The sequence below is a fragment of the Tripterygium wilfordii genome, chromosome 14 (genome assembly GCF_013401445.1).
Source record: "Tripterygium wilfordii isolate XIE 37 chromosome 14, ASM1340144v1, whole genome shotgun sequence".
NCBI classification, from domain to species: Eukaryota; Viridiplantae; Streptophyta; class Magnoliopsida; order Celastrales; family Celastraceae; genus Tripterygium; species Tripterygium wilfordii.
In genome coordinates, this window is record NC_052245.1 from 11,588,320 (window position 1) to 11,613,589 (window position 25,270).

General features: G+C 36.9%; 3 protein-coding genes across 6 annotated transcripts; 2 read left to right on the top strand and 1 right to left on the bottom strand.

Annotated features, from left to right (window-relative positions):
• Window positions 1-619: 619 nt before the first annotated feature.
• Window positions 620-8,990, top strand: LOC120015403. 4 transcript variants are annotated; one of them, XR_005471747.1, is made up of 6 exons: window positions 620-1,323; window positions 2,481-2,994; window positions 4,126-4,261; window positions 5,394-5,638; window positions 8,415-8,484; window positions 8,850-8,990. XR_005471747.1 is itself a non-coding variant. In XM_038867818.1 (4 exons), exons 2-4 carry the CDS (start codon window positions 2,519-2,521, stop codon window positions 5,586-5,588), a joined length of 807 nt encoding a protein of 268 aa, XP_038723746.1. In that variant the 5' UTR covers window positions 620-1,323; window positions 2,481-2,518; the 3' UTR covers window positions 5,589-5,944. The 4 variants fall into 4 exon arrangements, 2 of the variants coding, with proteins under 2 accessions (XP_038723746.1, XP_038723747.1); XR_005471748.1 differs by lacking the exon at window positions 8,415-8,484; XM_038867818.1 differs by lacking the exons at window positions 8,415-8,484; window positions 8,850-8,990 and having other exon boundaries at window positions 5,394-5,944.
• Window positions 8,991-10,912: 1,922 nt separating this feature from the next.
• On the bottom strand, window positions 10,913-15,511 carry LOC120014990 (adenylate isopentenyltransferase 5, chloroplastic-like). The gene is made up of 2 exons (XM_038867155.1): window positions 12,412-15,511; window positions 10,913-12,227 (listed from the first exon to the last, which is right to left on the bottom strand). Exon 2 carries the CDS (start codon window positions 12,217-12,219, stop codon window positions 11,227-11,229), a length of 993 nt encoding a protein of 330 aa, XP_038723083.1. The 5' UTR covers window positions 12,220-12,227; window positions 12,412-15,511; the 3' UTR covers window positions 10,913-11,226.
• Window positions 15,512-17,979: 2,468 nt separating this feature from the next.
• Window positions 17,980-24,327, top strand: LOC120014992 (TVP38/TMEM64 family membrane protein slr0305-like). The gene is made up of 9 exons (XM_038867157.1): window positions 17,980-18,239; window positions 19,007-19,068; window positions 20,626-20,680; window positions 20,902-21,000; window positions 21,215-21,301; window positions 21,791-21,907; window positions 22,224-22,316; window positions 23,089-23,119; window positions 23,894-24,327. The coding sequence occupies exons 1-9, from the start codon at window positions 18,144-18,146 to the stop codon at window positions 24,085-24,087; spliced, it is 834 nt and encodes a 277-aa protein (XP_038723085.1). The 5' UTR covers window positions 17,980-18,143; the 3' UTR covers window positions 24,088-24,327.
• Window positions 24,328-25,270: the final 943 nt, after the last annotated feature.

Genomic DNA, 25,270 nt, shown 5'->3' on the forward strand with positions numbered 1-25,270 from the left:
CCCACTTAACTAAGTACACTTCATTAACCATCCAAAAACCCTCATCTAACAACAGTACAACACCCTTCTTATCCCTACCATTTCAACCCTAAAATCACCCTCTTGTTCTTCTTTCCCTACCTTCAACTCAAACATCAAGCCTGCAACAACCCAATGTAAGAGTCATCACCTCACCAGACATCCTCCCAATACATCCATAGTTGTGTCCTCTAGATCACAAAATCCAGCTTTACAAGTCGACCATACTTTGTAGTTTGTAGCACTACCCTCCTCCAGGTTCCATCTTCAAACCAAATTATTTTCGTGTGTGACGATAGAGAACGTGAGTAAGCAGACTGAGGGAGTTTATCGTCAAAAACAAAAAAAAAGTATCCTTTGTGGCCCAATTAACCTGCCTCCTCCATCTCAATAACACCCACATCAAGAATCCCATGACAATTGGGTGCTTTGCAATCCTTTGGCCCCCAACATGTTTCTGACCCTTGAACATCACTGCTGAGCTTCTCTTGGCAGAGCGGCTTTCACTCTGGCTTAGCAAAGGTGGGAACTAAAGATATTGTAATTGTACCACCGTCAACACCACCTCCATCACCATCTCCACCGTCATCATTGCTGCCACCTCTGTAGGGAAGAAATTGAGAATTAACCAATTAGGGGTTGAAGGGATGTAAATTGTGTTTTTTTTTAAAGTAACACAAAAAAGACTACTCATTATTGGTTATGTTTTTTTGTTGGAGTTATTTAGATGGAAGTATGCTTAATTAAGTGAGGTGCAAATAGTCTCAAACTTGTTTTTTGGGTAAGCATCCATCTCAAACACAGAGATATATGAAGAAGGAAGTTACCTTTGATGAAGACTCCGGGACTGGGAAACCTCTATTGTAGGACCCGAACTCGTGTGACGGCAAGTGATTTGAAGAGATTGGAGACGTTTAGTCGGTGTTTCAGCAATCCATACTGAACGGACTATGGGAATAATAATCGGATTTTCAGCTAGGGTTTCTGAGATTGAGGGTCTGGGAATCGTAGCATGGCAGTTGCTGGTTTGGATCAATCAGTTACAGGCGCATGAATTCGACCAGAGCAATGCCATTACCGAAACCCTAAAAATGTCAAAACCGCGAATTGACTCGCATTTGTTCAACGGTTATAATACAATTTTACGCTCTGTCCCTCTTATACCCTGAAAAATGCTGCCTCCATCTAGAAAACCATTCTGCTCCCAGTCCGGACCATGAACCACCGGAGAATTCTTCTCAGCCACCGTAGAACATTATTTCCTCTGTTCATTCTTCTACCGCAACTGATCAACTCCTCCAACAGGTATCTTCTTTCCTTTCTTTTTAATCACGAATGGAGAGGGATTTTATTTTTGCGTTGATATGTGGTATTGGTTTTGCTGCGGGTGTTTCGTGTGGGTTATGCGTCTAGGTTTTGTGAATTTTTTGAAAAATCCATGACAGAACAATACGAATCCGTTGTTCTTTTATGTGCAAGTCTACAGTGGTGTAAGGAGGATTTACAGCTAGTATAGCGTTGAGTTTCTTGCTCCAATACCATAAGCCCTCGTTGAAGCATACTTTCCTTGTCCAAAATTAGCATGAACGAGCCCCCTTTTCTTCAGTTCAAAACTAGCACTCTCATCTTTAAGTTATTTTTAGGGTAGAAAATTTATTCAGTAATTCTTGTGATCCTTTATTATTTCTTCATATATGTCATACGTTATTTTATTTTAGCTTATGAATAGGTACCCCAGCGGTTGACTCTTCTCACTTTTGAGTCAAAATAGGATCATTTCGACTTCGGAATAATGTACATGAAAAGATAAATTTACTTGATTCAATGCCTCAATGGGGCGTGAGTAAAGAAATTAGAAAATATAAAAGTACTTTTGCAGAAATGATAGATTAACTGACTTAATGATTTGTGAGAGAACAAGTTTTAGCAAATAAAGAGATCTGTATGTGCATTTTTTACTTCTTGTTTTGTTATATATGCTATATCAATTCGTTGGGCTTTATGTGAAATTTGGACCTTAGGGAATTATGAGAAGTAGACAGCCTTAAATAGCATCATGAAAAGTTAAGTCATTTTTGGACTATAAGATTCAAACAAGTTAAGGCTTTGGAGAAAATTTTGACAATTCATAATGGTGAAACTTATGAGATTGAGTTGCAAAAGTATGAAGATTTGAAGATAATAGGCTGCTTATGCAATAGTCTGTCTAAATGTTGCATGTCGAAATAGTATTGGCTAATCCCCACCTCACACTTCCCTTGGCGTTTTATATTACTTTTGGTAGTTAAAATCGATGGTAAGTTGCTTTACTGCAACCTTGGATTGTTGGTTCAAATCTTGCATTGGTGGGTAAGGCTTCAGAGGCTTGTGCTGGGGAATTGTTTAACCTAAAATTTTTTTTACCTAGTTATACTTCTACTGTTTGCAACCCCTTAATTTTGTTTAAATTGCTCTCTTGGCAGATGGCCGCAAAGAGGATTTGTATGTCTTGGAGGCCCTCATGGCAGGAATGGTTTCTGGTGCTATGGAATCACTCATAAACTCTCCATTTGAGCTGATCAAAACCCGTGCACAAGTGGCCTCTGCCTCTTGCATTCCAAGTTTTACATCAGTTACAGAAAGCGGTGCTGTTGCACCTGTGTTTGCAAAGTTACTTCCTGGATGTAGTCAAGATAAGATGGCAGTTAACCACTCTGTTGGCCTTCTATCTACCTTAACATCCAAGCATTTCCATATGGTAGGTGCCTTGCAAAATTACCCATGGATGATAACTAGATCTGGGAAACCACCTTCAGTTTGTGATGTTAAGAGGCCATCAGATATTATCTCTTTGGAAGGATGTTCTGCATTATGGACAGGTCTTCAATCTGGAGTTGTTCGAGATTCTGTTTTTGGTGGGATATTCTTCTCTACATGGCACTTCATTCACCAAGCAATGCTTGACTGGAAGGCGGTTGGGATGGATCCTCCACCCAGGTTTGAAAATATATACTTTAGTAGTTCTTGCAATGCAGTTTCATCACCAAACACCTGTTGTTATCAGCTGGCAAAACGGTAGAGAATGATTTTATTTTCTAGAGTAAACATTACCAATTCTCTGCATCAAGGCCCTAAACCACAGATAGACCTATCTGCTGTAAAAGTTGAATGCTTTTGAAGATGACACTTGACTTGGTGTCCCATCACCCGCAATTTGCATTTTTTTTCCCATCCTGAGATGCCTTTGACCTCTCTCCAATCACATTGATTGTATCCATGGCACATTTAACAATTTCAAAATTTAGAAGTTTCTATTCATCTCAACCAATTAGGCTATTACACTTCTTACCATACAAACCCTCAAATTGAGCCAACCTGATGCTAGTTTGGTTGTTGTTGGTGGTGTTGTAAGAGTGGGACTCAATAGTTATCCCAATGCCCTAGAATTCAATTCCATTTGGTCAAGGGGTTTGCCCCAATTATTTATACGGTTGTGGATGTAGGAAATAGGTGTTCAATCTCAATTTTGTACCCCTGGCACTTTGCAAAGTGGGTAGTGGCTATCAAATCTCTATTCATCATTACAGGTATTGGAGCTCCATAAAGTCTCACAAATTCCTTGACATACACCACCACTAGTTGCTCTATGAAATATAAGTCATTTGGGTTGGCAAAGAAATGAATGGCTTGGTTAACTGTTGTGTCACTCAAATGGCGACCATTATTCTTCTCTGTGAGACATCCATTCTAAAACCTCTAGTATTTGCAAAGGTCCCATAGGGACTCAGCTGTAGTTTGCTTGTTGACATGTCAAATCCTTAGCAACATCTTCTCCATGCCAAAGAATGAGCTACCTCCACAATTTCTTTTTAAAATCTCCAACTGTGAGAACACATAACCAGCATTTCGTCATGGTTGTTCTACCTCCTCAATCAACCTGGAGATATCTCATCTATAAGACTATAAGAGCAAGGGAAAGCATGTGATATTGAACTTGTGTGAGCCAAATTAGTTACTGTCTTCCAATTCAATGCACTAATAGTGGTAACTTTTTCATTATGGCTGTTTAATACAATAAATTACTGCATTCCTCTCTCTCTCACAACAGGATCCTTGTTTTTCTCTCAGATTTGATGAAGAAATTGGCCCACTATCGCCATTAGCGGTTAGTCTTGCAGCTGGATTTTCAGGCTCAGTTGCAGCTGCAGGATCTTATTGTTTCGACACTGCCAAAATTCGATCTCAGTCTACTGTGTTGCCAAAGGTACAACAATTACATTTAACTTGAAAATTATATTCTATTTACTTTAATGGTATCATGTTGATGGTTATGGTAGCCTTTTGAATCTGTCTGTCATGATGAGTGTTAGAATGATCTTTCTTGTTTGACCATCACTTTTTCTCTTTCTGAGTTACTTTTGATCCTATTGATGCCAGTTGTCCTTAGAGGCTTTTAGGTGGTGAGAATGCGTTGATGATGTTAGCATTTGCACCGGCTGCTACATCTTTCCTGCTCAATCGCAGAAACATGCTGGGTTCTCTTTTTTATGTTCAAGTACATTTTTTTGAAAGGAAAAAAATGTTGTTCAGGTACATTATTGCTTGTGATAAAACATTCAACCTTAAACAACAACTAACCTAGGTTTGTGTCATCTTAAGGAAAGAAGGTTTCTAAACTGTAAGTATTCAGTAGAATGCACTCAAATCCACCACATTATTTCAGGTGGCAATATAAACTCCGTAGGTCATGACGAAAAGTGATGAAAATGTGGCTCTTTTCTTGATAATGACTAATTTGTGCTAATATTTTATTCTTATTCCATAGGTAAACTGGTATCTTCTCATTTGAAGTGGCCGTTAGAGAAAATAAAGTACCTTAAGTGAAACAACTCTGCCATAACAAAGTTGAATAGTTTTGATTCTTTTTTTTTTTGAATGAAAAAAAAAATTTTATTCAAGCACCAAGGGGGTGCAACCCAAACAAATTAGAAGAGGGAGATAAACAGATGATCAAAAATGTTCCCAGAAAAGGAAGTGCCCCAGAACCTAAGGCAATCCAACCAGGTGACTAAGAAAGTGTCTATGGAGGAATCTTTGCTTTTTTTTTTTTGGATGATAAAAGTAATTCTCTTGCTCAAGTGTATATGCTTAGAGCACGGACAAGTCCTCAGAAAAATAATAGTAAATCATGGACGTCTGGGTTGTCCTACACCTTAGCATTGGAGAGAAGAGAGAATGGGGCAGCAAAAGGGAAAATTAATTCTGTTTATATATCTCAGTGTGCACTCTTTTCAAATTTAATTTAAAAGTAACTTCCTGGTTGCAGTTCTGAATATTATGATATCAGCAGTTATGCCTCTGTCTTGCTTCCCCGTGATATAATTTCATTGCTGCAGTATATTTCTATGGAAAGGAAGTTTCTCAAGTGGAATCGACCTGGGAATAGGTTTGAGAGACTTACAGGGATCCACCCTGCTGACAGGAATCTATTGTTCCATGGAATTTGGTTGCGGATGGCTCGTAGTGGGCTTACTTCTTTCATGATTGTGGGAAGTTATTTCTTGGCCGTTGATCACATATTCTCAAGTTGAATGAATGGGTAGAGGTTTATCCTCCAAATGAATCAAATGAATAGCAGAAGGTAAGGAAGCCAAAGAGGTTTGGTTACTTCCTGCTATTTTATCATTATAAGTCATTCTCAATATTCTTCTGCACCTTCTTGGTGCTTCAGTGCATTCTTTATCATTTAAAAAATTTTGTGTCGAATGCTAGGAGATGTTTGTATCTATGATTGGTTACCAGCTGTTTCTATCTACTGCATAATCAACTTGCAATATTAACATTATTGATCAAATGCTAGGAGATGTTTGAGATCTCTTTGGTCAAGCAGGATCTATTTGTATAGGCTGCATAGTTTTTATTGAAAGGAAAATCAATTTATTCTGAAGCTTTATCCTGCCTGTGTTGACACACACGTGATCTAAAAACATTATTGTCTCAACTGTACTCTGTTCCAAAAAGAAGTGGAAAAAGGAAGAAGAAGAAGAAGCCCCAATTCATTTTTTCCGCTAGATAGGTTGATGAATTAGGAAGTCAGTCAAGTATAAATATATGATTCTGGACCATTTGTTGTGCCTAAACTGTCTGCAGTGTGAATGGACTTGGGCCTGTGTGACAGTTATGCTACATAAAAGGGGTTTTTTTCTTCTTCTTTCTATGCTACTATTCTATAGGCTTCATTTGAGGGCAAACCTGCGGCTTGGGGGTAAAATTGCTTAACCACCACCCCTAGAGGCCACAAGTTCAAATTCTGGAAACAACCTCCCATGGTCTCCTCAGTGTGGGGTTAACAAAGCTTACACAGCAACTAGACATTTGGTTATGGCCACGGAATTTAAAGCCTACATTCGAAGGGCCAGATAAGGCATATTGTAAATAATAAAGTGTAGTTTCTTCATGAAAATGTTTTTTCTTAATTGAACCTGCAGTTGTTGTCTTGGTTGGTTGAAAAATCTAAGTCTGAAATATTATATTAGGAAAATTGTTATAAGGTCATCTCTACGATGCACAGAATAAAACTATGGAGTAATTTGACGAATTTACTAGATCTAAAAAATAATTTGAGTTCTTTTGTGTGCACTCACTTGCACACACTCATAATCTAGTGCTGATGACTTCAGCTATCAGCACGATATCTAAAAAGGGCTAATACTTGCATCTTCTCAATTGGATGGTAGAGATATTGTTTCCAAGCTTTGTCACCAGAATTCATGTAACTATAGGTGTCAATTCTTTCCATGCTCAAAGAATGTTGGATCGCCAAGATAACTCTTGGTTCTGGTTATGTAGCTGTAAAGTTATTCTGAGATTCATAGACGTTCTGTAGCCTCTTCAGAGGCATCAGAAGGACTTCCTTATCTTGATAAGATAAGAGCATGAGTATTAGAGTGTGTTTGGATTGAGGGATTTGAGGGAAGAGAAAAGAAGGGAAAGGGAGTTTCCTTCCAATTCTCTTATTTGGTATAAGGGGGGATCTAGAGGGAAGATTTCATTAAATTTTTGTCAAAATTCTTCCTCCCAAAATGGAGTCATTTGGAGGGAAGAGATAACTAATTAAGTTATTTATAAGTTAAAAACCTATTTTATCCTTATACATAATACTTTAACAAAAAAAAGATAAATTAGTAAATTGAACCAATTTTCTTTCTTTCATTTTTTATCTATCCAAACATGAGAGAGGGAAAAGTATTCTTCCCTCTCCTCTCCCCTTCTCTGCCCTTCCCCCAAATCCGTCAATCCAAACACTCTTTAATTTTTAAAAATATGACTTGTATGTCATATTTCTGTTCTTTTACCTTATTGAAAATATACTAATAAAAAACATTTAACTAATAGAATATTTAAAAACTACTGGTATTAATATGCAGTGTATAATACACAAGCTATGAATGTATTCCGATGATGTCAATCACAATTGAGAGACGGCAAATGATTTGAACATATGCATAATAGATTAGGGATAGGGTGGTTGCGGTATAGCGATTCTAGCCAAGTGTCATCAAGCCTCAACCAGTCAAGCCAAAGCCAAAGCCTTGTCTCTCTCACTAGTTTGTTTGTAACTCTGCGTCTTTGACTAGTGAACAAGCCATTGATGCCATCATCTGCTATGGACAAGAATGCCAAAGGGAGGGATTTAGTGCTTTGGAATAACATTTGCACAAGAGTACAAGAGACTTGCCCAATAAAATAAAACAGACCAGTAGCAGACAACATAAAAACCATGATGAACTAAATAATATCAGCAAAATTAAACTAAGATTAGGAAGGGGAAAGAGTACAAGGTGGGGGCTAAGATTCTTTAGAATATGGTTGAAATTGGTGGGGTTTGATTCATGGCTCAGGCTGACCCAAGACATTTTGGCAGCTCCTGCCATACAACATGCCAATTCTTGGTTCTTGTATACACGTGCAGTAATTTGTTTGTATATAGTCCTGGACTTTGATTCTTTTGGCAGCTCCTGCCATAAAACATGTCAATTCTTGGTTCTTGTATACTCGTGCAGTAATTTGTTAGTATATAGTCCTTGACTTTGATTCTGAAATACATTGCATCTCCTTCCAGCAATCATTTTCATTCCATGTTTTGTATGTGTGTGTGTATATGTGCATTTTCTGGGAATGTACTTGAGAGTTATTGCAAGCTCAATCTTGCTAAGGTGCATGCTCTATTCAATCAAGGAGGCTTATGGTCGGTTTTGATATGGCTTATCTCTACCTGTTTCTGTTTTTATTTTTGAAAGAATACTGTAAAAATATTTTCAAGCTTCCTTATATTAGTCTTGTCTAAAAGCTGAAAACCCCAATATACTTGTTCTGGAAAAATGACAATCCATACTGATTGAACGTTTTTTTGGCAGTCAAAAGATATTGATGTAGCATGCTGGACGGTACTCTTGTCGTAGCATTGCCATGAAAGATTACCATCACGTACGTTTTGTTCAATATGTTTGATTATTATTTTGTCGTAGCTCAATATGTTTGTTCCTCACAAATTCACAATCATATCTATCGACAATGAAGGACAAGACAGTTTGAGAAGGAATGGTGCATGATTCTTTTACGTTTTCCCTTGGCCTTTTGTCCCATTTCATAATTTGACCAAAGACTATGCACTTCAGTGTATTTTTGGCAGTGTCCTCTGTGTGTTTTTGCAAGTAGAATTCATTTGTATGGTTGCACAATGAATTTCCTCCATTTAAACTCTGTGATGAAATTTATTTCTTATGGAATATGAAAATGCTTTGCTAGTGTTACTAACTTCAATTTTTGGATCTCTTTCTTTTTTTCTAAAGGTTACCATCTCAGGAATTGAGGATGCATTTGTCCACCTGCAAATGGAACTGGATCCTATTCCTCTGTTTGGTATGTTAAAATTTTCAGAATATGATTCCTTGAAAATACAAAAGAAAATTCCATTTGCCAGTTTTGAGACATTATTATCAGGAACTCGCCAGAATATGACTAGTTGAACTGTAGATCAAGCATAAACAAGACCCACAATTTGCCAGTTTTGAGACATTATTATCAGGAACTCGCCAGAATATGACTAGTTGAACTGTAGATCAAGCATAAACAAGACCCACAATTTCCTTCACCAAACATGCATTTCATTGGATGTACATACAGGCCATTCTTCTTATGTTTCTTCTTTTAATAATCATGATTTATGAGGGTGGTGATTGGAATATTATATATGTCGGAATCATATGGCAAAAAGAGGAAAACAATTCCTAGACTGGACCTACCATTTCCACTGTTTTGTAGCCTTTTGTCCTTTTTCAAGGCTTCCCTTTTTTTTTTTTTACCATTCTGGTACACAATCAAGGATACTCAAAAGCCTTGCCACGTGGCTTATGTTGATCCCTAAGAGCATATACATTAGATTACCTAAACATGAATAGGGAACAATTATAAATAACTTTGTCAAAATAGAGTTCTACGTCATATTAGCTAGAGGTTTTCTATTTTACAGAACATGAACAATAATTCCCTATAAAATCCCTATTCATTTCTCTAAACATAAAATGATACTTTTTATTACTTTCCTCTCTTTTTTTCTCTCTCTTCACTCCTTTTTCTCTCCCCCTTTCCTCTTTCCTCTTTCCTCTTTCTCTCTCCTCACTCCTCTCTCTCCTCACTTTTCTCTCTCCTCTGTCCAACGTCTCTTTTTCCCTGATCATGAAATCAAGCCAAAAAAAATCTTTTCCAATTTTTATTAACATTAATTTATTATTTTAAATAACATTAATTGATTAATATTAAATATAATTAATCTATTGTTTTAAATGAAATTAATTTATTATTTTAAATAGAAGTAATTTATATAAATAGAATAAACAAAGGAAAGAGAAAGAGATATTATTTTAATGCGATAGAGAATATGATAGGTAATCTGATGCAGTGTTGATTGGATAGAGAATCTGTAAAATAGGGGAAAGTGACATTTGATATGTATTTTAGGGAATCTTTTAAGAGAAATTGATGTAGGTGCTCTAACATCATATGATTTCTGTGGTACTTTGCAAATTAGGTGCATACCTGCTCGATGTAATGTTAATTAATTTTTACATGTATTGTATTCGTTAATTATTCTTTACAATATCGAAAAGATAGAACTTAATTAAATTATGTTACAACGTCATCATCCAAAGTTTCAAAATGAGACAATTCAATAACCTGAGCATATTTCACTCATTTTTGGTTAGGGTTAACCTAGCTGATGTGGCAATCAGTTAACGTTTGTGAGGCATGACGATAATGAAATTGAGAGGTAGAGTAAGGAATCATCGACGGCCACCGCCACTCTCTCCTCCACACACACGTGGTCGGAATTTATTTTTTATTTTTATAGAAGTTTTAGAGAGAGTTATGGCATGTAAGCATATATTGACCAATAATGGTTAATTAGATGCCACATCAAAATCAACTCTGCATGTCACTGTATGAAATATGCCCGGACCATTGAATTGTCTCATTTCGAAACTTTGGATGGTGACATCGTAACAAAATTTATGAGTAGTGATCAAAACATAAAAAACTCTTATCTTTCCATGTTATAAAGTATAATTAACCCTATATTGAAGTAAACGAAAGTGATAAAATGAATGCATAAACAATCAAGCTGAGGCAGATGTCCAATTCCTTAACATGTGTTTGGATCCAACTCGATTACCCAATTTTTAGTAGATCGACCCAAAAACAATGCTTGCAAATTTAAGTCTAATTGTCATGGAATCTGACCCAACTATTTCACATTGCGATTGCTACATTAGAATAATCTTTGGTTTATTTCCTTGCAATTTCTTTCATAATATAAATCTATATATATTATAAATATAATATCGTTGAAAAATATGTTTCTCATTAGAATCGAACTTTGAACACACATATGTTTAATTCAGTCGATTACTAATCGAATCACCTCTCTCATCGGTAATCCACCTCTCACTTAGTCACTTGGGTAAGATATACCAAAATAGCACACTAGCACTTCATATTTATTTTCTCCACAAAAAAGCCAAAAATTAAAAAAGAAAAGAAAAGAAAAGAAAAGAAAAGTATAAAGTATAAACACACCCAGCGTTCCACGTGGAAGTGGATGCCGCGCGTCATAATCACGAGTATGCAAGGTATAGATTATAGAATAGATTCTTTGGGACCCGTCCGTTTTCAAAGAGATGCCGCTGCAACGGCCGCAACAGGCACCGATTTCGCGCCTGAACCAGCCGTAATGGCGGCCACAGTATCAGGAGATACGATGCTTCTCATATATTCTTCTTCATCAAGGAATTGTTCGACGATCATGGTGCTGGGTCTCACCACCTGCTTCTCCCAAGCTTCTTCGGCTTCTTCTCCGCTTTTTAAGAACACTTCAGTGGCATCAATTCGATGCATGTTCCAAAGCCATTGATTGTGAAGGCGATGAATCTTCTGCAGCTGTCGATACGCCAACATGCATGTGTTCTCTTTGATCGTTGCAATGGCTGCTCCAAGAAGCCTAGCACGAGCTTCCTCATCGACAATTTTTTCATTGCGTAAGTAGTCATCCATTTCAGGCACGCCAATTGCTCGACGAATTCCCCGTGAGTAATCTGCGTTTGGCTTGAACATTTTTCTGACTTCGCTGACGAAGCCAGCCTTAACCATCTTATCAACTCGCTCTGAGACGAATGAATTGAGCACAGGCAGTGACACATCCACCCAGAGAAAACAACATTCATACCTCAATGGGAATTCAGGATCTTCGTTCACCAATGCTTCGATGTAGGAATTAGAGCCACCGGCAATGATTGGCAATCGACCCCGACCCACGATGGATTCACATGCAAGTGATGCATGGGACCGGAAATCAGTGGCTGTGAAGTTCGAATTTTGGTCTATTGTGCCTATTAAATGGTGAGGTACCCCTCGACACTCCTCTTCAGTGACCTTATTAGTGACGATGTCAAGGCCTTTATAGGCTTGTATTTTATCAGAGTTAACTATTTCTGCTGGAATTTGGTTTGCTAGGTCGATGGCAAGTCTTGACTTGCCAGTGCCCGTTGCTCCCATTACAAATATGACCTTATCTTTCCGATGAAAGAAGGATTTCAGGTTGAGTCTTTCTTGGAAGTTCACTAGAGGCTGTACTTGCTTACAGGTTGTGGACATGCAGAGCTTCATCTTTCAAGCTGCTTACGGGGTTGGCCCAAGAGAAAGAGGTACGTAAGTGAGTAAGAATGTAAGACTGGAAGTATTCTTTTTAGTAGACTGAAAGTAAACTCAATGAAGAAAGTGAAGAGCCTGTTAAGTCTTAAATAAACAACATTTAAATAGAAACTAAATTACCCCACATATATTCATGGACCACTGTACCTTAAAAATCAAAAAGATGCGGCTACTGGCGTAGGAGAATGTCCGTACAATCTCTATTTTTGCAGGGAAGAAAGAGAGGGATATAGAGAAAGACTGAGGTTTAGAAGGAAAAGTTTCAAGAAATGAAGAAAGTAGGAGATGGGCTAGTATATCCAAAGCTAGTTTTTTGGCTTTCTATTTTGAGCACTGCATAGCTATATATATAGAGAAATTTATGTCTTTTCTTGTAGAAAGCATTAAGTTAAAAAGGAATCAACTCTAGAGAAGCACTAGCTGGGTTTTTGAAGAGGAGGAGATTTTATACGGGGGTAGTGACTAGAGAGGGAATGAGCATGACAAGAATTAGATGTTTAAACCTCCTGTGAATAAGAGTGTAAATAGAGAGGGCTGCTTTCAATCGTTTCACTAAGATACTTGGCTTAAGGTCATTGGTTTAGAGAACAAGATATGTGCCTTGTGCCTGGCCTCAATTTTTTTTTTTGGAAAAGAGCCGGGCCTTTGTTGAGATCAACTTACTCATGCCAGATTTCAAGTTCACGCTATAAATTAGAACTCTGTTAATATTAATTAAACTAGCCTATCTCAAACTTGACAATTTAAATCTCAAGAAGTTACCTTGAGCTTGATGTTTTTGGTGAAGGAGTTGAGTATGATTGTAAAAGAACTTATTTACACCCTTAGTCATGTACTTGGATTACTGTTGCAGAGTGATACCGTGGTGTCATACTGACCTATAAGGCTAATCTAAGGTTAGGTCAAATTTCAAAGGGTCATGTTGACTTGCCTTTTGGTTCTTAATCAAGAATATATTGGGACCACATTGATTTTTATTCATGTTTTGTTGGTGCGATTTAGATATCTATAAAAAACACAAACTTTTGTGCTACATTTCTTACTCATATAGGTCAAAAGCAAATAGTAGTTTATTTGCCTATACTTTATAAGAGGATTCTGCTAGCTGCATTTGTTTTTTCAGTGTTGAATTAGGGTTTTTATAATTTTTGATTTATGTGTTCCCCATCCCCATTAAAAAATAAATAGCACCCATGACCAACAATTTGTATGGGCAGGTTGCTTTCAACAAATGAGTGGCCACATCCTTTTTAGTGGGTTTGATACCTAAAAAATAATATTTTTATGTGATGAAAGGACCCAATTTAACATTCGGTGATGGATGGGAATATAGTTCCCATTTGATGCCTCATGTTTATAGATAATTCCATTGCTGGCTACTGGTAACAAATTATAAACACACATCTGTAAAACTCTTTCTTCTTATTAGAATATCTTAATGCTTTTCTCCTAGATTAAATAAGAAAGAAGAAAAAAAAAAATTTGCATGCATGTCAAAGGAGCACACTTGATTTATATTTTTTGCAGAATATTCGTGAAAATGAGATAGCATTTTATAATATTTATGAAAGGTAATCCCATCCCAGTATAATCATTTTTTTTTTCTCGTTCTATCATTGTAAGCGAAGACCAGCAGTGAAAACTACATAAGGGTTTACTTAAAAAAAACTTTGGGAATCTTATTGATTAATCATTAGGAAAAGAATACTTAATTAACCTTATCTGAGACATCAACTTGACCACTAATTAATATATATTTTAATGCTTGTACCAGAAAATTTGTCAAAAGCTTTTGCATCCTCACAATATGAACACCTTGAATCAAGTGAGAGGCTATGGATTAAGATAGTACAAACATATATATACATATCTTTATCTGGTGAATATGATGGCTAGAGCGTGCATATTTGAGCACAAAAAAAAGTTGCTTTTAGAGTATCAAAATGTGAATGGAAGTCGCACTTAACAACATACAATAATGATGAGATAAAAAGGCCTTCCACAATCTCATTAGTTTCTTAGCTTGATATAACTTGATTGTCAATTTCCCATTTGATTGACTATTCTAGCTCTATCAACGTACGAACCAATCATTGAACCTTAATAAATTTTATTGGAGCGTGATTTGAAGTTTCCACTAGCATTTTAATTTAGTGCATGTATTAAAAGTCGAATCCAAGCGCATGCTAGAGCGTCAACGCAAGCGTCGGTCTGCTTGGGCGCTCAGATGCGGTGAGATATAGACAAAGGTTCTCCTATTATGGACAGATGGGGGTAAAGAAGTTAGTCCGTGATTATAGGATTAAGATAGACACTTGGAACATAGGGTCACTTACAAGCAGATTAACTGAACTAGTAGAAAAATATAGACACAAGGAAAGACCTCTATTAAGTACTTATGAACTTGGGGGATGCATATGATAGGGTGCATAGGGAAATAATTTGGTGGATTTTAGAGAAGTAAAGAGTCTCTATTAGTTATATTACTATTATCAAGGATATGTATGAAGGAGTCGTAACTAATGTTAAGATTAATAGATGATTTATAGGGGAGTTTCACATCACAATAGGCTTACACCAAAGGTCGGCACTAAGCACGTTCTTATTTATTATAGTGATGGATGAACTCACATGACATATCCAAGGTGAGGAGGTACCTCGATGCATGTTGTTTTTCGGATGCTATAGTTGTGATAGATGAAACAATATTGAGAGTTAACTGGAAGCTCGAGACATGGATGCAAGGTTTGAATTTTAATAAATTTAAATTAAGTAGGAATAAAACAAAACATATGAATGTGTTTTAGTAAGAGCAGACAAGAAAACAAACAAATGATTGAATTACATGGGAGATGAGTAACAAAAAGTAAGGTAGGAGTAACACAAATTGAAGATAAATTGTGAGGAAAATGTTTAAGATGGTATGGGTATGTACAACATAGAGATAGCGATGCGACGATGAAGATAATCAAGAGAATTTGTACACAAGAGAGTACTAAGCAAGGAGTCAGACCTATAAAGACACGGCTTGACGTAGTAAGAAATGGTATGAATTCAGTAGAAATTGATGAAAATATGATTCTAGATAGAAATAAATGGCGGAAAAGAATACACGTGATGGATTCCCGTTGATTTTCTCATAAACTCATATCGCCAACCCCAAACTTTTGGGATGAAGGCTCGGATGGTGATGGTATTAAAATTTGAATCCATCTCCTCTTCATATCGTGTCACATTGCTTATGCTATACGTATGACTCCTAATCTATGCCTTCAGGATGCTAGCTACTATTGATCTTCAGCAATTGATTAGCAGGACCCATTACACCGCACGCATGGGTCATGAAGAGCATAAATCATTAGAGGTTCATGGTGTCCAATCATCAATGATGGGTAATATCATAACCTTTTTCCTTATATAAGTTCTGGCACTACTTGCATCATAATAAACCTTGTAAAGGACCCCATGCGGAACCTTTATATACTATGATATGTAGACCTTTAGACATTGAAGTTAAGGTATATTATCTGTCCATCTTATTTTATTCAATGGTTGTTTGTTCATTTGAGCCCACAATGTTCTGCTGATGATTCTTGATGACCTCCATTTCCATGCATATTTTGAAATTTTCCAAAGTTGGGAAATCATTTTATACCTGCTAAGAGCATAATAAGAGCAACTTTGCTGATGTCTTTATGGAGTATTTAACTTATTAGCTTGGCAAGAATGGTTTTCTCCACATGTCAAAGTTGGCTGAAAATTATAATGTTGAGAATCTTTGGTGTGTATTATTGTCATAGGTCAACGCATTGTCTCTTTCCATGTCTTAATCTTCTTAAGTCAATGATTTTGATTAATGTTAATGTTGCTCAAGTGTGTGGAAACGATTCTTATTCTTTGAGAGCCAAATAGAACATGACAATTCTCCTTATTATATACTGGAGAGTTCAAAAAAAAATTTCTCAAAACTTTATTTTTTTGCAGGCTGGAAGAAGAGAAGAACACTATTATGCTTCTTATTGTGCTCCAGGACTCCAGTTCTGTCCATTCAGAGGAAATATATTTCTCTAGTCAATGGTGATGTAGTGGAAAGAGTGGGGTTTAGGGAGACCCAAACGAGGTATGATTCATTTTCTATTAGGAGGACTAGGAATGCCAGAAAAAATGGCTTTTGATAAAAGCCAAATGGGGCTAATGATATAGGATTTCTTCATCCATCCCAAGCATCTGTTCAAAGCCATTTTTGGTTGATGCCAGTCAGTATGTGAGCATATAGAATCATGTAGTGAGGCATCAGACATAAAATGTGCAAGACACAGATGTTCTTTTTTGGTAGATCTGGTTGGGAAGAAGCCTATTAACTCGGTAGATGCTGCCATTCTGGTTTGTCTGCAACTGTTAATTCTCTTTAATGCCAGCTATAAAGCAATGAATAACAGCTCAGAACCCAATAAGTGCTGGGCCTAAATTTAAATTAGATTATGAAATGGGCCCTTCGGCATTTCTACAACCTGTCAACCACTGACGGGGAGACTTGGGCTTAGAGAAATTTTATTGGGCCTTTCCTCTAGGTTGGATATTAAATGGGTCTGATCTCCCCTTGGATTTGGAAAATGACAAATTAATATCACTATTAAAATTGTTAGACATCTAGATCCACTCTAAAAATTTTTATCTCTCATAAATCTATTTTTTATTATTATTTAAATCATTTAAATTTTATCTAGTTTCTTTTTTGTCTTTTTTCAAAAAGGTTTAGATCTAATATGATTTCTCTCTATGCTATATCTCTCATCATTTCATCTTTGTCTCCTGCTGCATCTCTCTTAGTACTACGTATTTATCATCTTTTTCTTTCTCTCATCACTTTTTTAGGTAGTCTTGGTCCAGATATGGCTGGATAGTGTGCGTTTTTTTTGAGTTGAGTCCAACGATGGTGGTGGTGGTGTGACCAACCGCCATCGAAATCGGTCGGATCTGAAATTTTTTCAAAATAGTAACATTAGTCAACCAATGTTACCATTTTAAAACAGATATATCCAGTGATCGTTTTGGACCATACAATGATTGGGCATTTTATGTTTCAATGAAGGGAGTCAAACGGTGATGATGGTCTAACCCATTGACTTCAAGCCCGGCTCATTGGTCCGACTCATTTGGGCCCTAGCCCAGGCCTAGATTTCCATTTTCAGCCTGAATGGTAAATCCAAGCTTGGGCCTCATATTATTGGGCGGACCCAACTCGATGTGGACCCCTATTTACTAGATTAATTTTCTGTTCTAGTAATATAGTGCGTTAATTTTTTTAGTACTCAAAAAATATGTCAACGACAACTGCCTTTCGGTGGTTTCCACAATCATGAAAAAAAAATAGAAAAAAAAACTCAAACCAAAAGTAATGGTGATATTAAATTGAAAGGACAAAAACTGAAAAAACAGGATTGGATTGGATTGCATTGGATTGATCACCAAGAAAAAGCTTAATTAGAATAAAAGTGAAGAAAACTCATGAATATCCATTAATACGTCAAAACTATCATCTACCAAAAAACTCGATAAGATTTGACTTGAATAGATGAGGAGCACACGAAAACGCAAAATCAACCCAAAAAAACGGAAGGAAAGCCAAGAATCCTGAGCTTTTTTAATCTTCAACCCTCAAATGGCATGACACATACAGACAGACATTGTGTGCGTGAGTGTTGATGGATTGAAACAAAAGGACGAAGATCAATAAGACACATTTTTTTATTGGTGGGTCGAAGAGGCCAAATCTGGCAGACGTAGGGGGATTGAGGGCACGCTTGTCATTGAAGCAAGCAACGTCGGAGTTCGACACTGACGGCGAAAAGTGCAGGCCTTGGCGTCGCAGGCTCTCGATGGGGTTCACATGGGGCTCTGCTCTCAGGATCACCCTCCTTCTCCTCCTTCTTGTAGCTGTTACCGTTGCTTGCTTCACTCTGCCGATCGATAAGGTTTGATTTTGCCATCTGGGTCTATCGCAATATCGCTTTTTGATTGGTTTATTTGCTTATATCAGTGATTCTTTGGGGATTGGACGATTTATTTCGAGATGGTTTTTGTTTTAGTATTTCTAGTGTTGAAGTTCGGCGGTTTTTCCTGGGTTTTGTTGGATCTGTTTTGCATATCGTATTTGTTAGCTTAAATTTAATTGTTTTTCTTATCATCTTGATGGAAATTATGGTCAATAATCTGAATTAAGGATACTTTTGGGATTGGAATCATCTTTGTGAAATATCTGCTTGTCTTGACATTGGACTACCATCTAAATTGATACAGTTTTAAGCTCAATTTCTTTGCATGATATGATCATACTCAAAATTGATTTTAAAGAACTTCAAAACAGTATGAAGGTTAAGCTATCATGGTGCACAAGTCTCACTGGGCTACTAGCAAATGAATGTCAACTGCTCAAAACAATGGTATTCTTCAAAAAGTTCACTTCATCAAAGAAATGGATTGTCTGTTGTAATGCCACAGCAATTTATGTGTTTTTATAAAGCCCATTTCCATCTTTGATTTTGAAGAAAGCTATCTATACAATTGATCATCTTTCGGCTTGGCATTTACTTTCTCAGTTGTTGGTAGCAGCAAGAAAGTTATGTTTTCTTTTTGGTTTTTTTCTTTGGTTCCATTGGGCATGATGCAGACTAGAGAATGGCTCTTTTTTATATATATAACCTTGTACTTGTCTACTCGTGATAAAAACTATGTGCTGCAGATCTTGAAGGACTTCTTACTATGGGTTGAACAGGATCTGGGGCCTTGGGGTCCTCTAGTTCTGTAAGTCAATAGCTGCGACATTATACTCATTGGTTTCTCAACTAATTTAACATCAAATTACTCTTAATAGTTAATACTGACTTCTCCATGATGTCATGTAATTATAATATAGTTGTAACATAAATGGTCTTGTAGATAGTAATGACATTTTCTTTCAGCAAAAAATAGGGCGAAGTAGGTGGTGGGTTCTACACATGAGGAGGCAATCCCCAGTCAGTAGAAATAGTTTAGGGGAATGCTCATCATGGATCAAGCATATTGAAAATAATGGTCGCTTAAGCTTATTTTTCTGATCTATTCGAAATTTTTTGTTTTCCACATTCTTATGCAGTAGGATGTGACAGGTTGAAAGGAGTAGGTTGAAGGGACAGTGTACATATATAGTGACGTGCCTATATCCTTAGGGCCTGGGTTGCAAGTAATGCAATCTGAATTCTGTTTATATTGTGTTTTGCCTTGTGAGACATCTGCAAAATTTTGGGAACAGTGAGAGTGACATTTTAGTTCACAATAAAGATGGTGGACATGTTCTCTCTTTGTTCATACACATTGAGCGACTAATTTAATGTACAAAATATGGATGGTACGTATCAGCTCACCTCCTTTTTTTTTAAATGCTTGTCCACCATATTGTATCTACTGTCTTAGTTGGACTGCTAGTGCCTAAATGGAGGGACTGGCACAGTGGTCAAGTTTCTTTATTGCAACATAGGTGTTACATCTTCTGAACCGGAAATAGCCTCATGTTCAATGGACTTTGTATTGGCTCATATGTGCCCTGGCCAAACCGGACACCTGCACAATAAAATTTTAATTATTTAGTTTGGTTGGCCTTAGCTAATTGGGGTTGAATTTGTTGATTTCATGTTTAGTTATAATTAAAGCACGTTTCATCATTTGAATTGTAATGGACCAGTTGACCCTTATATAGGTTGGCAAGTGTCAGAGCCTTCTTGCGTTCAATGCATACCTAATGTTTGCTTTTAGTGCATAAGAGTGGTCCATTTACTTGGGAATGAACACTTTTCCTCGGAAAGCCTTGAAAGCCGTCTGGCCTGTTTGAATGGGTCATGAATGGAGCATCCATATGAATGTTATATGTCACTGGATACATAATCTTAGGCTCTTAGCCCAAATTTCTAAGTATCGGGAATCTTGACCAGTGATTATTGCCGCTATGGTTATAAATTTACTAGCTAGGCAGATTTGATGATGAGAAACTAAGTTTTCGTACTCATTACAACTTCAGATTCTAACCCTACAGGATCTCTTCAAAACATATTTAATATGAATGGGGCAATTTTACCGTGTAAAGTATGTGCCATTGGGAGAAGGCCTTTGCATTTCGCCTTCTCATAGAACTCTTGCCATTACCACATATGGAAGTAATAGTCTTTAATTATGATGCTGATGGAAAATGTGAAATTCAGAAGTATTCCTCTTTCCTCAATGCTATATTTGATTGCATATACACAGTATCAATAACACTTGGATTTTCAAATTTTGATCTGGGTATATGCAAGTTATGGCTCACCACATCTTTCTTTGGTTTTGTAGGGCTGTGGCTTATATTCCTCTCACGGTCTTGGCAGTTCCAGCTTCAGTGCTAACTGTAAGCGTTAAATTTTCATTTGATGCTTTTGCCGCTTGTTTGAGTCTCAGTGTGTGAAATGTTTTTGTTTGTTTGACCTTTTTATCTGGTCAATTTCCACTTTTGCATTAAGTCCATGTTCCTATTTTGTAACATACCTTCTTTACTGGGATTAATCGTCTAATTTGGTTATGTATGTCCCTTCTCCTGTACAATCCCATAACTTGGTCACCATCTTTCAGCTTGGTGGTGGGTACCTTTTCGGTTTGCCTGTGGGCTTCATCGCTGATTCTATTGGTGCTACACTTGGAGCCGGGGCAGCATTTCTTCTTGGCAGAACTGTAAGTTTGAAACAAATCTTGTGGTGGTATACACTTCTGTCTTAGTACTTTAATATCTATATTATTTATCTATGCCACCCTTTGTTAAGTTCTTGCCCATTTTCTTCGACTACCTTGTGATATTTTATTCTACTACCATCATTACATTAATTGTAATTTTTTAGAGTATTTATGTCAAATTTGTATTTTATTTTTTCTGGCATTCTTAAACCAGATTGGGAGATCATATGTTGTCTCAAAGTTGAAGGATTATCCAAAATTTCAGTCGGTAGCAATTGCAATTCGAAGATCTGGCTTTAAGGTTTGTTTATTATATATTTGGTCTATCACTACTGAATATGTTGATCCCTTTGTTGGTTTGTTAGTGTTGACCGTAACTTTAATATAATTTCCTTGAACAGGTGGAATAAAGTACCTAGGACTGGATAAAGTTGAAACCTTTGTAGTTTGTAGTTGAAACTTGAAACTGAGAACAAAGTAATGAGTCACTAATGTGGTGCTAGAGTGTCATCCAAGTCCCTTAATTTATTCAAGTTGCAACAGTTTTTACTTGCTGAGGGTGTTTGATTCTTGGGTGTTGGGCTGGCTTTACAATCGAATGTCAAATTGTTCATTGTTTGACAGGTTATTTACCTAAGCAATGGAGTAGTGGACCAGTGGAACATGCATCTTATTTAAAATATAGTATGTTTGGGTGTAAAACTCATTCATAAGTTTGGAGATCTTTAAGATGCTGTATGCTGCAAAAATCAAATGCGTGACTACTGAAGTTTCTGGTGTTCTTTTGCAGATTGTTTTGCTGCTTCGACTTGTTCCTCTACTCCCTTTTAATATGTTGAATTACCTACTCTCCATCACTCCTGTTCCTATACTAGAATACATGCTGGCATCCTGGTTAGGCATGATGGTAATTTATTCTATACTGATCTCTCACCACTCAGTGATTTTATCCCAATTGATTTTTTTTAATAATTCTTTGTAATATTCACGAATTTTAAGTATATTATGTAATTTTTATCAATTGTGAGATCCTGTTTTGTTAGTATACTAGTTTAATGGGTCTTTCATTTTAGCACTATGGTGTTCAGTTGTTAAGTTGTACATGGTGGGAAAAAATTCCATGGTACCTTTTGTTTGAGGGGGAAGGGTTATTTATGCTCTCAGGTCAATAAAATATGGAATCAGTTCTAAGATGAATATTCTAACATGATGTGCTGTTGCAGCCAATAACCCTTGCACTAGTTTATGTTGGAACAACTCTCAAGGATCTTTCAGACGTGACACATGGATGGAGGGAATTCTCTACTACTCGTTGGGTAGGACTGCTGCCATCTTTCTATTTGTTATGTTTGTCATATATGCCCGACAAGGCTTATCTGCCCTGATGCATCACCTCAGGTTTTAAATAAATGTTTGCTGGGATTAGTTTCCATCTTTGAATCTTTGCTGATATGGAGAACCCTAAACTTCAGAACATAAATCCTTAACCGACCATAAACCCCGTATGGTCTCCATATCAATCTTTCCGGGAGAAGCCTTGTGGCCCTTGACCCTAAACCCTAGATCCTACTCCTTAAAAGCCCTATTTGCCCAACAATTAGTATTCTTAACTCGTCACATATTTTGGTTTATTGCTTAGGTTAAGGGGTTAGGATTTTGTTGTCTTAGGTAGGCATTCTAGGGTAGTTTGGTTGGCCTTAGGAATTCTAGGTTTAGGTCAAGGCTTTAGGAGGGCTTGGGTTTAGAAACTAGGATTAAAGTTTGGGTCAATCTTATATTTTTACTGATATAGAGAACTCTAATTCTTGAACCCTAGATTTTTAGCCTGGACCCCTGAATCCTAGAACCTAAGCCCCAAGCCCAAAATATATTGGGGTTAGTGTCAATTTCAGAATATTGCTTACAAAGAACCTGAAAGGCTGAAACCACCCCCCCCCCCCCCTACAAAAAAAAAAAGAAGAGAGAGCGAGATAAATGTGCCAGGAATCTGTTGTTTAATACATTATGTTCTGTTTTACTTTTGTGGTCCGGGTATCTCCATTTTATCTTCAGTTCTGATCTATGATCTCTTTTATGTGATGGATGCAGGTATTTATTGTGTTGGGCTTTTTAGTATCAGGTAAGTTTCTAAGTGTCTGTACTCTACAGATACTATTAAACTTTTCCATCCCCCTCTAAAGAGAGAATAAATCTACAAATGAGTCCAAAGATCACCATGTAGCTACATAATAACTTTAAGTTCCATTATTTTTACCAGTTGGTTTTGAGGCTTAACCAACCAAGAATTTCTGTTAGGAAGTGTGGTATTATTTGTTCTCTAGCACTAAAGAAAGATGTTAAAGCACTTGAACCTTTTACCTAATGTGAAGCTCCAAAATTAAAAGATCAGAATTAACTGTAGCTATAATAATTGGTTTATGTAATACGAATTAACTAGATGGATATAAATATAATGGTGTGTTACAGTGTTCTGTGCTTGTTGATGCTTTTTACATTTTCACAATTCGCTTACATACCATGGATCTTGCTAAAGTTGTGCATGGTAGTATTGCCAGATGTTGATTGGGGTTAAATGCTTTTAGAGGCAATATATTTGTTGCATGTGTCACAAAACTGAATATATATTTTATGACAGCCGGTTTTGTTTCACTCGATTGTTTGTTTACACTTTCACAATTTGCTTACATACCGTGGATCTTGCTAATTTTCATTTGCACGGTAGTATTGCCAGAAGTTGATTGGGGTAAATGGTAGTTGGATGCAATATATTTGTTGCACATATCGCAAAGCTGAGTATAGATACAATACGCTATTTTCCTGATTACGATAATCTGGCTTTTAATCTTACTGATGTGTTTTTTTTTTTAATACTCTTTTTCTCTCCTCCATGCAGTGATTTTAATGTTTGTTGTTATGAGAGTTGCAAAAACTGCTTTAGACAAAGCTCTCGCTGAAAACGAGGATATAGATGACATTTCAGGCTTTTCAGCCTCCCCAGAATTACCCATTGTCGCTGAACCAACAGCGGATCTCAACCAGCCTCTTATAATAAGGATAGACTCCTCGGATGTCCACCATGAAAACTAAGTTTTATTTTTTCTGTAAATTCTTCACTGCATTGTTTCCGAGGCAACACCATTATTCGAAACCTCAGATTTAGGACAAGCCATTTGTGATCTGTATAGTTTAACCCTTTTCTTTGGTAGGTGAAAGTTCATTAGTATTTTTTCAAACATTGACATATTGTTATTAAAGCATCGATATCTCCTCCATTGAAACAAAATATATATATGTAAAAAGTCGCTGAGATTCATTATTTTGATTGTATATGCTGCTTGTCTCTAAATTTTTCTCTCTTTTTTTGCCTAAATTTTGTTTACTTGCATAAGCTTTACAAACTGTGCATTTCAACTTCTGAATTGGAGGAACTCGATTTTTCTTGGTGTTGGAATAATGCTGTGGTTTGCATGATCTGATTCTGAGAGAAGTGGGTCACGAGGAACCCAATCTTTCCTTCTTTCTTTCTTTCTTTCTTTTTTTTTCCTTTTGAATTCTGTTTACATGTCTTGTCTACCTAACTACACATGCTTTAGGAACCGTGGATTTCAAATTCTGGATTGGAGAGCTCAAATTTTCTTGGTGTTGGAATAATCCGGTGTTGCATATGATCTGAAATTCGGAGATAAGTGGGTCACTGGTAAATTCTAAGGGTTTGCCAAATTGGTTCCTGGTATTCCATTTAAACTCTCGTGTCCTAGGTTCGAAACCTCTCATCAACACTTTGGAGTTTGGGGCCTCACCCTCTGATAAAGCGCCAACGACTTACTCTGACTCCATGTAGGAAACTTAAGAGGGGTGCAGTGCACGGATCAGGGGTTACTTGAGCAGAGTGGATCCAGAGGGTCGACCAGAGTGGATCCAAAAGGTCTTGCCTTAGAGAGTTTCCTACAATATTTAAAAAAGAAAAAGAAAAAGAAAAAATGGGTCTCTCCTTAAGATTTCTGGGTGAATAAGTGGTCTAAAAAGTTGCAGCATTTGGTGAACCCTGAATTCCTGGCTTTCACTGAAAGTGCATGAACAGCGTCCATTAAACCATCATGGGAAAACACGGTTTTCTGCTTGTGCCTTAAATTTAGGTGACTTTTAATGCCCCTTTATTCCATCAAGCTGATGCTCCTTGGTCCACCTACCGGCCGGTGGTGGTCCAAATTCACCTTGCCATAAAGAAACAATGGCGTACAGGCGTTGGTTCAAGACTTGTACAGTAGGA

What these genes read in the sequence shown, in the direction of transcription:
- LOC120014990 (XM_038867155.1), bottom strand. Translation starts at nt 12,219, where the DNA reads ATGAAGCTCTGCATGTCCACAACCTGTAAGCAAGTACAGCCTCTAGTG.
- LOC120015403 (XM_038867818.1), top strand. Translation starts at nt 2,519, where the DNA reads ATGGCAGGAATGGTTTCTGGTGCTATGGAATCACTCATAAACTCTCCA. An exon ending in GGGATGGATCCTCCACCCAG is followed by an intron (nt 2,995 to 4,125) that starts GTTTGAAAATAT and finishes TTTTTCTCTCAG; the next exon opens with ATTTGATGAAGAAATTGGCC. An exon ending in AGTCTACTGTGTTGCCAAAG is followed by an intron (nt 4,262 to 5,393) that starts GTACAACAATTA and finishes TCATTGCTGCAG; the next exon opens with TATATTTCTATGGAAAGGAA.
- LOC120014992 (XM_038867157.1), top strand. Translation starts at nt 18,144, where the DNA reads ATGGGGTTCACATGGGGCTCTGCTCTCAGGATCACCCTCCTTCTCCTC. An exon ending in CCTTGGGGTCCTCTAGTTCT is followed by an intron (nt 19,069 to 20,625) that starts GTAAGTCAATAG and finishes TTGGTTTTGTAG; the next exon opens with GGCTGTGGCTTATATTCCTC. An exon ending in TTCGAAGATCTGGCTTTAAG is followed by an intron (nt 21,302 to 21,790) that starts GTTTGTTTATTA and finishes GTTCTTTTGCAG; the next exon opens with ATTGTTTTGCTGCTTCGACT.